Raw genomic sequence first — 13827 nt, 5'->3', positions numbered from 1 at the left:
TATCTTTGCGTCGTCAACAAGTTTATCTACCATACCTTCAATCCCTTAATCTAAATCATTTATGTAAATTATAAAAAGTTGCAGCCGCAGCATTGATCCTTGTGACATCTCATTTGTTACATCTTGGCAACTATGAAAAAAAACATTTTGTGCCTACTCTTTACTTACTGTTAGCCATCAATCTTCTATTTATGCCAATATGTTATACCCCACATCATGGTTTTTTATTGTCTGCAAAAACTCTTGGTACGGCACCTCATCAAATGCATTCTGGAAATCTAAGTACAATACGTTCATCAGTTCCCTGATATCTACAGCACCTGTTGCTTCTTCAAAGAACTTCAGTAAATTGTTTAAACATGGTTCACTATACCAGCTTGATTCTGACTGGTTACCTTGAATTTTTCAACATGCCCTACTATAACATCCCTAATGATAGTTTCTAACATTTTTGCCCTGTGACAGATATTAAGCTAACTGGCCAAGAGTGTGTTACATCCTGTTTCCTTTCCTTTGTGCATAAAGGGATTACGTTCATTATTTTCTAACGGAACCTTCTCCAAGTCTAGGAGATTTACACAATTAGAAATAATGGATCGTAGTTTTTTTAAGGCGTTAGGATGTAGCCCATCAGGGCCCAGGGACACGTCAGCCTGCAGCTGCAATAATTTTCTCAGGATCATTTCCATGGTGATTTTAATTTTCTTTATCTTTCCCTGCTTTCCATTTCCTGATGTGCAGCTATTTCTGGGATGTTACTTGTATTCTCTGTGAAGACCAATGCAAAATACCAGTTCAATCCATTTGGTATCTGTTCACTTTCCATGATTGATTTGCCAGTCACAAGACACACTTCCTATAAGATCAATGCTGACGCTGTTCATTTTTTTCTTTTAAAATATTTATAGAAACTCTAGCTATCTGTTTTTATATTTCTGCCTACCTTTTTCTTGTACTTTCTAATATTTCCCTCCTCATCAATTTTTTTACTTATTTTCTTTTTTTTTAAATATTCTAGCCAATGTTCTGACCTTCCACACAACATTGCACAATTATATGTTTATTATTTAAGTCTGAGGCCTATCTTTAGATTTTTTGGCTAACCACAGATGGTGTCCACTTAGAACTTTTCCTTCTTATTGGAATGTATCGATTCTGTGTATTCTGAAATACCTCCATAAAAGTCTGACATTACTTTTCTTTTGACATATGTCTTTACCTAATTTTTCAGTTCACCAACTAAATCAGTTTTCAAGCCCTCATAATGGACTTTATTTAAGTTTAAAATTTAATCTTGGGTCTATTCCTCTTTCCCCTCATCTAAGTGTAAAATTTAATCTTTTATGGTCATTGTGACTTAGAGGCACCTTCACTGTGAAGTCAATCCTACCTTATTGTACAATGCTGCATCCAGAGAAGCTCGCTGTCTGATTGAACCCAGAACATATTGTTCTAAGACACTGTTCTGAAAACATTCAATTACTCCTCTTCTGGACTATTTTTGTTAATTTTAGTCCTCTTCTGGACTATTTTTGTTAATTTTAGTCCTCTTCTGGACTATTTTTGTTAATTTTGTTTTCCAATTATACGTAGATTAAAATCCCCTGTGATTATCACCATACCATTCTGTAAAGCTTCTGTGTTTTTCTTCTTTATGTTCCATCTGACAACGTGGTAACTTTTAGAAGGCCCGTACACCACTCACACAAGTGGCTTCTTGTTTTTATCAATTCTCATGCCTTTTTCTCATTCCATGTCTTTCTTAAATGTCTTGTATATGTCAATATTCATTTGCCAATCTATGGCATCATGCAGCCGCTTCTATGGAATGGCTGTTGGATTCTATTAATGTATATCAGCTTGTGCTGTCACTTCATCTGTTTTTTTGTTTCTAATTACAGTACACATTCAGATAATAGCCTTTAATTTTGTGCTTTTAATATTTTTGTAACCTCTTAAATGATGATTTACTCTTAGGGGCGGCACAGTGGCTAGTACTGCTGCCTCACAGCACGAGGATCCCAGGTCCGACTCCAGCCTTGGGTGACTGTCTGTGTAGTGTTTGCACATTCTCCCTGTGTCTGTGTGGGTTTCCTCCAGGTGCTCCGGTTTCCTCCCAGTCCAAAGATGGCCAGGTCAGGTGAATTGGCCATGCTATATTGCCCATAGTGTTAGGTGCATTAGTCAGAGGGAAATGGGTCTGGGTGGGTTACTCTTTGGAGGATTGGTATGAACTGGTTGGGCCGATGGGTCTGTTTCCACACTGTAGGGAATCTAATCTAATCTAGATATGTGCTCTGTATTCCTTCAAGGGATAATTTGTTTATCATTTCCCATAATAAGCCATTTCTCTCTTGCCTTGTTTCTACTCTTACTCTACCTTTCTACAATTTGATCTGTTAACTCCACTATTTAGTTTCAAGCCCTCTCTACTTCCCTAGTTATGTTGCTCACTAGAATACCACAATCAGAATGTTCAGATGTAGATTATCTCAATGGTACAGATCCTACTTTCTACCGTATTATTGCCAGTGCCCATTAACTGGAACCCCTGCTCCTCTGCCAGTTTTGAAGCATTCAGTACTTTCTTGAATCTTATTTGTCTTTTGCTAATTTTCTTGTGGATCAGGTAATAATCCAGTGATTATTAGCTTGGATGATCTGTTTTCTAACTTGGTGCCTGCCAATGAGATTGGTATCAACATGGATCATGATCATTGGGGCTTCCTCCTCCCATTGCATGTTTCTCTTCATCCCTGAGCAGATGTCCTAAATCCTGGCCTCAGGCAGGCAACATGTCCTCTTCAGCTGCAAAGACAACTGCTCCTGGTACTACCGGGCCCTCCACCACCTCCCCTGCCATATGATCCCCTGCCTACCAGTACATGCCTTTTTGCCCTTACCTTCCCCCCCCCACTTGAATGGTATTCTGCACCACAGCACCGTGATTGGTTAGCTCATCTGCTGTGGAACCCTCACTTGTGTTGAAAAAAGCTGAAAGAACCTCAAACCTGTTGGAATTTTACAAAGGTTGGGGCTGCTATGCTACTACCTTCGAGGTCCCTTTATCTGCCTTATAGATATGGTCTGAGTACTATTTGTGTCAGATGTCCTTTAGTGGGGGTTGGGGATTTGGGTATCCTTTGGGTTTGAGAAATATGCCTGAAACTGCAGAAACTCATTGAAACTGTCAAAGAATCGTTAAGAGATTAACTAAGGCTTCTTGTTACTGGGTTAGTGCATCATGACTAACTTCACAAGGATCCATTATCACAGAGGGTTGCCTTTCATTTGAGGGTATCCTGATATAGTACATATGCATTTTTTGCACTACCTGGTGGTGACAGTCACAATAAGAGCTGTCTTTGTATGAAAACTGCTAATAGATTTTAATTAAATGGCAACATATTTCAGTTAGATAGGTCTGAAAGTGACTTCAATACTGTACCTGCTCATTAGAAGAAGAAAGTTGCTCTAGTCTTACCAGCTGTTCTCCCATGAGAGAGGTCATACACACAAGTGCGGGTGATTTATCGTGACAGTCACCATACCTCAAGTAAGGGAAGAAGTTGAGAAGGAGGATCCGTCACAATGTCCTGAACTGCTGTGGGAATTGAACCCATGCTGTTGGCATCACTCTGCATTATAAAGCAGCTAACTGAGCTAACCAATCCCCAAGAAGTGTAATCATGCTAAATATGTAATCATACTATTGAAAGTAATAACATTGATTGACTTCATATTAATGTGATTTGTCTGATACTGGTTAATGGTGAAATTCTAGCTTGTTCAGATCAAATTTAGTCTGAAGTTCTCTATGGTGTTTTGACTCTCAAGAATACAATTTAAATTGCAAAATGTAAAAGTGGGGGAGGGGGAGTCCATTTGTAGAATTCCTATTTTATTTCCCCAGACAGGAAACGTTGTACCCTTGTGTGCTGAAGCCACATCACTCAATCGGGAAAAGGGGAGTCACCTTCTGAGTGGCCCTGGCTCACAGTAAATCTGCTGCCTGCAGCCTTGTGTCATTACATTAGAGCTGTATTATCACTAAGAAGCCTTTCACCTTAATTCTCTATTTTTTACCTGTGGTGTTTATTTGCAGATTATGTGTGTCTGCAGTATGCTATACTCCTTGGTTCGTGAAAATATTTAACGACAGCATAGGATCTAAAAGGTGAATCTACTGAAATAAATGGCGGAACAGCTCTGCTCCAGTTGGTTACAAATAGTAGCAGGTGAGATTAACATTTTCTTTCCTATCTTTGGAGGTCACCTTGGAAGCACATGATGAAATGTTACATCTTGAATTAATTGTTCAGCAGCCGATGTGAAGTTGTTTCTCAGCTATTTATTGCACAGCCTCACTTCTAGTACTGCCTGTTTCACCCTGCTCACCCTCTCTCCTGATTCATTTGTTCATCCTTCATCTTAAATCTCAAACAATCCACTTGTTCATTGTGTAATTTTCACACCTTGTTCATTTTTATAAGAAATGTATATGATAAATTACTGAAATAGTTTGATTCAATTGTCAGTTTGTTACGAATTTTTATCTCTTCATACATTTAAAGCTATTAATTTTAATGCAGATTTATAGCTCTTGTTTAAACATATTCAAGATCCCAACCAGTTCACAACTTAGAGCTCAGGTTTGATACAAGTTGTGCTGAAGTAGTGGTCAGCTCTCATCTGCATACAGAAATAGCCTTTAGTGAACTTTGCTGAAAGTAGTGGATGCGCTATTCTGTGAGTCTGTTTTAAATTCAAGATGACCTTATCTCAGTCAGATGCTGCAGCTCTCTTACTCACAACAGCTCTTTACCTGTTGCAAGCTATGGTTTCAAAGGGTCTTTGGACTGTTGTAAGTGCAAGTGAATGGTTCCCTTGCCCACCTTTGGCTCACAATGGAAATTGTCTCAAATCCTGGGTCATTTGTACAGCCAAGGTTGCACACAGAAGTAGGTCACTGTATGGCCAGATCTGATCTGCTTTTCTGAGGTATGCTTTTGCTTAACTAGAGATCTTCTTCCAAGTTCAGGATTTTTATTTCACTTTCTTTGGTTACCAACAGTGTCATTCTCCAACAATTGATAAGGGTAACTGATTCTGTCCATGATTAATCCTTGTCATGATTTGGCGTCTGAGCCAACCGCCCGCCAATTCTGCTGTAGCTTTTCAAAGACACAAAAGAAAAGGGGGTTGAATGGCAGAAGCTCTGCCCATAGAACCTCTCATCAGTATTCAGGGATGAATCACATTGGAGCTGGGCTTCTGATCATTTGGCAAAATCCACCCAAAATATAGCAATTAGGCTTCTACCCTCCTTAATCCCAGGAATTTCTGAGCCCTAGGTTTCTGAACTAGGATCGAGTTCATTATTAGAGTGAATTTTAATATTGCCAATAATGAATCAATAAGAAAGTTGAAGACAATTTCACTACACATTTCTGCCTCTTGCCATTCCATTAAATTCCTTAAAAAAAAATCATATGGTAAGCTTTGACATTTCAATATCCAATTATTTCATCGGTCCATTCCTTCCCTCCTGCCATGCTAATTTTGTTCCTTCACTGCTTGATTCAGTTGCTTTCTTTTTAAAAACCTTATATGTATGAAATATCCCCTCCAGACTCCTGAATAATTCCTTACTTTGATTTTAGATCCAATGTAGTCAATGAAGTGGAACACTTTTGCTAAAATGATTGTATTGCAAAATTCATGCAACACTTCATCTCAGATTGAGCTGTTATAGTCTTCAGGATAATGGTGATGGCACAGTTAAAGTGGGCTCATAAGTTTTTATGCTTGTAGATGATGTTATCAAGGGATCCATCTACAGAGTCAATAAGAGGGTTTCTAAAACACAATAGATTTTTTGGCCTGATAGGATGATGTATTTAAGCATAATTTTGAAAGCAGAATTCACTAAAATTTATGGTGGGGTTGTGAACTAAGTTTAAAATGAATACGTCCAATATACTAATGGGTTTAGCAAATTATTTTTGAATTCCCTGAAGGCATATACGCACCATCAACTTGTCTACACCATCACTGAAACCCTAAGTGCTTCTGTATTAAATACTCCTCGGTTTTAGAAAAAATATCTATTCCATTTATATAGAACACTGGTGAGACTGGACCAGGTGTATTATGTGCAGTTCTGGTCCCCTTGCCAAAGGAAGGCTGTACTTAGCATTGAGGAAGTGCCATGGTGGTACACCAGATTGATCTGTGTGATGGTGGGACTGGCCCAAGAGGGGAAGTTGAGAAGACTGAAGATTAGCAGAATACGAAGTGATCTTGTCAAAATTTAGAAAATTTTTAAAGGGATAGACAGAGTAGATGAAGAACTTGAGCTGCAATGGGACCAATAATATTGCGGCAGGAACAAAATAATCACACCAAACCACATCTGTTCCAATGATGCCAACTTCCACAAGGGAGCTTCTGAAATGTCCACTTTCTTCCTCAACCAAGGATTCCAAACACTGGGGTCGTCAGGACCCTCAGGCATGTCCAACACATCTTCACTTCAGCCCTCACCCATCCTCTTCCTCCCACAACAGTGATAGGGTCCCCCGGAGCTCAATTACCACCTACCAGCCTCCACATCCAAAAGATCTTTAGCCACCATTTCTGCCACTTCCAGCGAGATGTGACCACTAGATATATTCCTCTCCCCTCCCCTGTCAGGTTTCCACAGGGACTGTTCCCTCTAGGACACCCTGGTCCACTCCTCCTCAACTCCCAATACCACCCCACAGATCCACGGTACCTTCCCATATATTGCAGAGGGTGTAACACCTGCTCATTCACTTCCTCCCTCCTCAACACATCCAGACATAACTTCTAGGTGGAACAGCGATTTACCAGCACTTCACTTGATCCAGTCTATTATATTGGCTGCTCACAATGTGGTTTCATCTACACTGGGGAGATGAAATGCAGACTAGATGACTGCTTTGCAGAACACCTACGTTCTGCCTGAAAATAAATGACCCTGAGCTTCTGGTTATCTGCTGTTTCAACATACCACCATGTTTCCTGGCTATCATCGCTGTCTCCAGCGCAGCTCAGCACAAGCTGGAAGAACCGCACCACATTTTCCGCTTGGAGAGCCTGCAGTCTTCTGGACTCAATATCGAGTTCAATAACTTTAAGGCATTAGCACCTTCTCTCATGTCCTTACCCCATGTCCTTACCCCAACTCCCACATACCAGGTCCTGCCGTCACATGAGCTGACACCACAACCAACCCATTGCCGGGCACTAATGCCCCCCATTAGCAGCTATTCATTCTCCCAGGCTGACTATTACTCATTCCTTTAACTGTCCAGTCTGTTCTCACTCTCTCGCTGGTTTTCATCTCCACCAATTGTTTACTCCTTCCCCTCCTCCCACCTCATCTTCAGCATATATATCAACCTTTTCCTACCTACAATCAGTCCTGAAGAAGGATTTATAGATTTTCCTACAAGTAGCTCTTCCAGTCCACTTTTGTCAGATCCTGTTTTCTCTCCATGCCAGACTTTGTGAGTTTTCTCAGTAATTTCTGTTTTTGTGATAATTGTTGGAAGGGTTTGCTATTGTTTTTGGTGGTGGGTTAAACTAATTTGGCAGGTGTATAAATATGGAGTGGAGGTACAATAATGAATGGTGCACAGGCGTTCCTAGACTTGCATAATTGTAAATTTTTAATCCCTAGCTCTGTATAACTAATTTTTCTATTACCCTATGTATATGTGATTTTTCATGACCAAAAAAGGGCTGTCATTACAGCTGCCTCTATGAGCTCAACATGCAAATAAACCCAAGTAGCTGGATATCATTACACAACCATAGGCCCAGAGGCACTCTGCCCAGTACACTCGGGGCACAGGCTGTCTCTGAGGATTACTGTGTTCTATTTGTACTGGTTTAGCTAAGAATAAACGCACCAGAGATTCAAGTAAACATAATGCACATCCATCATTTATGTTACATTTAGATAGCCTAGGAATAGTATTACAGTCTGAGCATCTCTCTTGGCATTAGAATGGGAATTGCAGCTTTCAGCTTTGCAGGATTGTATAGTACTGGTTGTGTGTTTTTTCAGCTTCTTGTTTTACTCAAAGGGAACATTCTTGTGGAATTGATGGCACTGAGGGAACTTCATTAGCATGATGTCATCTTGTTTCTGTCTACATTTCTTCACCAATCGCTAAGTGTCACCATATGCTATAGCTCTGTCATCTTGTTGAACTCCATCACAAAGTTTTAGTTGTCTCCAGGCTTGTCTGACAACATTTTTAACATTGTTTAGTTATTGAGTAACTGTTTTTTGAGTTTTACAGACTATGGATGTGTTCACCAAAAGCAGAAGTTGTTTTCAACAACCTCTACCACTGCTAACACCATGTATTGAATGTTGATATTTCTTTATAAAATAGGTGAGGCCTTGTGCTTTTTGATTTGTTAACAATATAGTTAGATATCAGGATTTACAGGAATCAGAGCTAAGAACCCACACATTAGCAATCAACAGCCTAAACACCTGTTGATTTATGACATATGACAGTGGCACCGAAAAGGTGCGTATAGAAAACTAATACTTCTTGTGCACAAGTCTCTCTCTCACACATTATCTTCCTTGTCTCACCGTCAAGAATATACTAACTTCAATTTTAAATGCCTGCATCAATTTTCTATTTCAGTCTTCTGTTCCAGACGATGGAGACTCATTGGAGGGTGGCACGGTGGCACAGTGGTTAGCACTGCTGCCTCACAGCGCCAGAGACCCGGGTTCAATTCCCGCCTCAGGCGACTGACTGTGTGGAGTTTGCACGTTCTCCCCGTGTCTGCGTGGGTTTCCTCCGGGTGCTCCGGTTTCCTCCCACATCACAAAGATGTGCAGGGTCAGGTGAATTGGCCACACTAAATTGCCCGTAGTGCTAGGTAAGGGGTAAATGTAGGGGTATGGGTGGGTTTCGCTTCGGCGGGTCGGTGTGGACTTGTTGGGCCGAAGGGCCTGTTTCCACACTGTAATCTAATCTAATCTAATCTAATTGGAATATAACATTCTGTTAACCCAGAAAAGCTTTTGCCTTCTCCACAGATTAGATTCCCCTTCAGTGTGGAAGCAGGCCCTTCAGCCTAACAAGTCCACACCGATCGTCTGAACAGTAACCCACCCAGACCCTTTACCCTTTGATTAACGCACCTAACACTATGGACAATTTAGTATGACCAATTCACTTAACCTGCACATCTTTGGATTATGGGAGGAAACCCACTGAGATGTGCAAACTCCACATAGACAGTTACCTGAGGCTGGAATCGAACCTGGGTCCCTGGCACTATGAGGTAGCAGTGCTAACCACTGAGCCACCATGAAAAAGCCAAGGCTAGATCTCATCTAGTAATTTTGTTTTCAACAAGCCATGAAGAATTTCAGGATCCTAAGACATACACGAACCTGAATGGACACCATGCGCCAATGTGTACAGAGCAGAGCCTTAAATAGACTATGTCCAGTATTTGTCATCTAATGTCGTGATCCTCTGAAAGCATGTTGTAACTTTACCTGCTTTCCTTCAACAAGATTGATTTTATATATGTACTCAATACTTTTCTCTCTATATCTCCAATAATCAAACTATGCTTCCTTTAAAAAGCAGGTAACTATACAACCTGTATAAATGAACCATGAAGGCGAGAGAGGTCCCAGCATTTATGCGAGCCTGATTAATCACATTAACAGCAACTGCTCAGTACTTTGAACTTGTAAAATAAGAGGAAACACAGTAGGGGAGAAATGGTGGGGCATTCTACTCCTGTTCACTGTTCAGTAATGAATTGCAAAATGTCCACAGATGGACATTGATTTAAGGAGTAAGAAATGATCACAGTGGTGCCTCATATTAAAACAGCATGATATTACTTAATACCATAGCTCAAAGTGTGGTTGCTTGGAAGGGGATATCAGTGAGCTAACAGTAGCTGGCTTCCTCACCCAGCTGAAAGCGAGAGAAAGGGAGAAAGGACCTTTGAAATACCAATTGAACAAAGTTGTATCCTGAGGCTGAATTGAGCGACTTTGTATAAAGGAAGTTTAAAAGAACAGCTCTGTTTGATGAATGTATTTTTTTCACATCTTTCCAATCAATGTATTATAATGACACTTGAGGTCAAAGCTCAGAAGGGCTTCTGTTTGGGATCAACATTGATGCTGCTGTGGAGATTTCTGCCAGGTAATCTTTTGCAACTTTCAACTGGATATTCCAGTCTCAGCTGAAGCAGCAAAGGGTTAGCACAGCCTCCCAAGAGAAAGGTCATCAGCTAAAAGAAGAGATTGAAAAAGAGGAGAGCCAGCTCCTTTCCAGGAAGTAGCTACTGTATTCAGGTACGTTTTTGAAGGTCCAAATCTTCTCATCAGTGAATGAGTAGGTGGGTAATCTGGTAGTCAGGGAGATAGTCAGAAAGTTAGGGTAGTGGTCACGTGGACAAAGTGAGGACTGCAGATGTTAGAGATCAGAATCGAGAGTGTGGTGCTGTAAAAGCACAGCAGATCGGCCAGCATCCGAGAAGCAGGAGAATCAATGTTTTGGGCAAAAGCCCTTCATCAGGAATCCTTTTACAGCACCATGCCCTCGACAAGTGGTCACATGGTCAAGGTTGTAGTCAAGTGGTTGGAGGTAGATTGGGACAGTTATGTGTGGTGCTCACTTGAGCTATCTGAGATAACCACCGATTGAAAACAAAAGCTGAATTATATTTTGCTCATATCAAGCCTGTTTTGTTAATATTTTAGAAGCCAATTTCACTCACTGGAGCTCTAGTTTTGTTATTCACCAAATGTGTGAATCTTCACAGCTGAACCTGATCCTATTTTCCCAGTTTTCCAGCAGAGGTCACTAGATATTAATACTGAGCAGAATATTTCCAGGCAAAATGTTTCATTCCCTTTTTTTTCTCATTCAAGCCAACTGTAACACCCAGTATTGGATTGCCATCTGATACAGAGCTGAGTTTAGATTTTGGAACTATGTATTATTGAATATCACGATACATTTTTGTACTTCCCAGTGAGCCCTGAATGTGAACTGCAATTTTACAATTGAACACATGAACACATTTACAACAAAGTAAATTGTTGTCCTTTTCCCTGAAGCATGTAGTCCAAATCCAGTGCAGATTCCTCACAGGGCCTGTAATTATTTTTTTGAGCAATCTCAGTTCATTTTCAATAGGCATGGGTCCATGTCACACAATGGTACACTATATTGTTGCAAAGTCACTAAATCTTACTTAGACGACACAGATGGGTCAAGAACCTTTTATGTTTTAATGAGGAGTAAATGGTTCATAAATTTCCACTTCTTGGTCCACCTAATGCACCATTGTCATACTCAGGCATTAGAAAATCACTGATACAAAGATGGTCACACTAGGTGAGAATGGAGAAAGCACACACAACTTAGGGCAGAATCATTAGAAAGAAACTGGTTTGTATGTATTAACATCTCATTATTATCTATTCTTGCCTCGTGTAGATGCACTTTGCTATTCTCCCATATGGTGGGGAGTAACTAGATGGTGACAATTCCTGACGTGGAAATCAGAGTAGGTATCTGGTTCCTCTGAACTTCTCCAGGTCAGTAGTCATCAATCTCTCAGGGGACATTCCATGGGCAACGACAGCCTCCATGACAGTTTGGCATGGGACACACTCTAGCATCATCTTGGCACATCTTCAACTCACTCATTTCAGTGCTGAACTTTGGAGTGCACTGACACCTTTCACTGTAATGCTGCTGCCAGCTGCTTTAAGTGAAGACACAGGCAGTCTTCTGATGCATCAGAGCAGGGTACTTGTCAGGGTTTCTCGCTGACTCTTAGCACTCACTCACTTTGTGACTAATTGGATGTTCTCAGCATTTCTGCCTTGCTTTGTCTTGCCCTGTCTTTTTGAACTTAGCCGCCTCTTTAGAACTTAAATGCCAACAGTATGTCAGTCTTGCCTTATCTTTTAATGCAGACACAAAGTCAGGCAGCTAATCATGGTTGTCAGTGGAGATCAGTCAAGGGTTGAGTATCATGCTACTTCAATGTCACACATACAGTATGTGCCAAACACTTACACAGCAACATACTGCATCTGCTTCAACCAAGTGGACATGTCTTGAACCAACGAATAAGGCATAGTCTTGGTCAAAGTTGAAACTTTATTGCTGGAACAGCACAGCAGGTATTGCTGTTCCAGCAATAAAGTTTCAACTCTGATCTCCAGCATCTGCAGACCTCACTTTCTCCTCATAGTCTTGGTCAAGTCAAGGAGAACCGTCATCAATCAGGAGGTGTCATTATAGACACTCAAGGGCAGTGTCAGATCTCAAACCAGGGAATTTGAAGTGTCAATTGGCTGGTTGGGATGTTCAGGGTCAGAGGGTTATAAACAAGGTTTCAGGCATTTAAGACAGAGTTATAGAGTCATAGACATGAACAGCATGGAAGTAGATCATTCGGTCCAACCTGTCCATGCCGATCAGTTATCCCAACCTAATCTAGTCCCACCTGCCAGCACCTGGCCCATATCCCTCCAAACCCTTCCTATTCATATACCCATCCAAATGCCTCTTAAATGTTGCAATTGTACCAGCCTCCACCACTTCCTCTGGCAGCTCATTCCATATACGTACCACCCTCTGTGTGAAAAAGTTGTCCTTAGGTCTCTTTTATATCTTTCCCCTCTCACCCTAAACCTATGCCCTCTAGTTCTGGACTCCCTGATCTCAGGGAAAAGACTTTGTCTATTTATCCTATCCATGCCCCTCATGATTTTGTAAACCTCCTCACCCCCTCAAGGTCACCCCCTCAACCTCCAACGCTCCAGGGAAAACAGCCCCAGCCTGTTCAGCCTCCCCCTATAGCTCAAATCCTCCAACCCTGGCAACATCCTTGTAAATCTTTTCTGAACCCTTTCAGGTTTCACAAGATCTTTCCAATAGGAGGGAGACCAGAATTGCACACAATATTCCAACAGTGGCCTAACCAATGTTCTGTACAGCCACAACATGATCTCCCAACTCCTGTACTCAATACTCTGACCTATAAAAGAGAGCATACCAAATGCCTTTTTCAGTATCTTATCTACCTGCGACTCCACTTTCAAGGAGCTATAAACCTGCACTCCGAGGTCTCTTTGTTCAGCAATACTCCCTGGGACCTTACCATTAAGTGTATAAGTCCTGCACCTTGCATTTATCTGAATTAAACTCCATCTGCCACTTCTCAGCCCATTGGCCCATTGGCCCATCTGGTCAAGATCCTGCTGTAGTCTGAGATAACCTTTGTGAAACTTTGCAAATGGACATAGAAAATTTAAGTGAGTGGGCAAAGGTCTGGCAGATGGAATACAATGTTAATAAATGTGAAGTCATCTGTTTTGTTAGGAATAACAGTAAGAAGGACTATTACTTGAATGGTAAAAAAATAGCAGCATGCTGCTATGCAGAGGGACCTGGATGTTCTCCTGCATGAATCACAGAAGGTTGGTCTGCAGGTGCAACAGATAATTAGGAAGGCAAATGGAATTTTGCCCTTCATTGCTAAGGGGGTTGAGTTTAAAAGCACAGAGATTATGCTGCAGCTACATAGGGTGTTGGTGAGGCCTCACCTGGAGTACTGCATACAGTTTTGGTCTCCTAACTTGAGAAAGGATGTACTGGCACCAGAGTGAGTGTAGAGGAGGTTCACTAGGTTGATTCTGGAGTTGAGGGGGGTTGGCTTTTGAGGAAAGACTGAGTAGACTGGGAGTATATTCATTGGAATTTAGAAGAATGAGGG

General features: G+C 41.1%; 1 protein-coding gene across 6 annotated transcripts in view; it reads left to right on the top strand.

Moving 5' to 3' along the window:
* Positions 1-4180: 4180 nt before the first annotated feature.
* Positions 4181-13827, top strand: part of sgip1a (SH3GL interacting endocytic adaptor 1a) — a 287174-nt gene continuing 277527 nt past the window's right edge. For all 6 annotated transcript variants that reach the window (XM_087990679.1, XM_087990677.1, XM_087990683.1 and 3 more), the window contains exon 1: positions 4181-4238. In XM_087990679.1, coding sequence (XP_087846805.1) covers positions 4196-4238 — 43 coding nt within the window. In that variant the 5' untranslated portion in view covers positions 4181-4195. The remainder of the gene's footprint in view (positions 4239-13827) is intronic.

The sequence above is a fragment of the Chiloscyllium plagiosum genome, unplaced genomic scaffold (assembly GCF_037043375.1).
Source record: "Chiloscyllium plagiosum isolate Xiang-an unplaced genomic scaffold, Cpla_swu_hap1 HiC_scaffold_9, whole genome shotgun sequence".
Classification (NCBI taxonomy): domain Eukaryota; kingdom Metazoa; phylum Chordata; class Chondrichthyes; order Orectolobiformes; family Hemiscylliidae; genus Chiloscyllium; species Chiloscyllium plagiosum.
The sequence above is the reverse complement of the archived record's forward strand: the minus strand, read 5'-3'. Positions and strand labels throughout refer to the sequence as shown.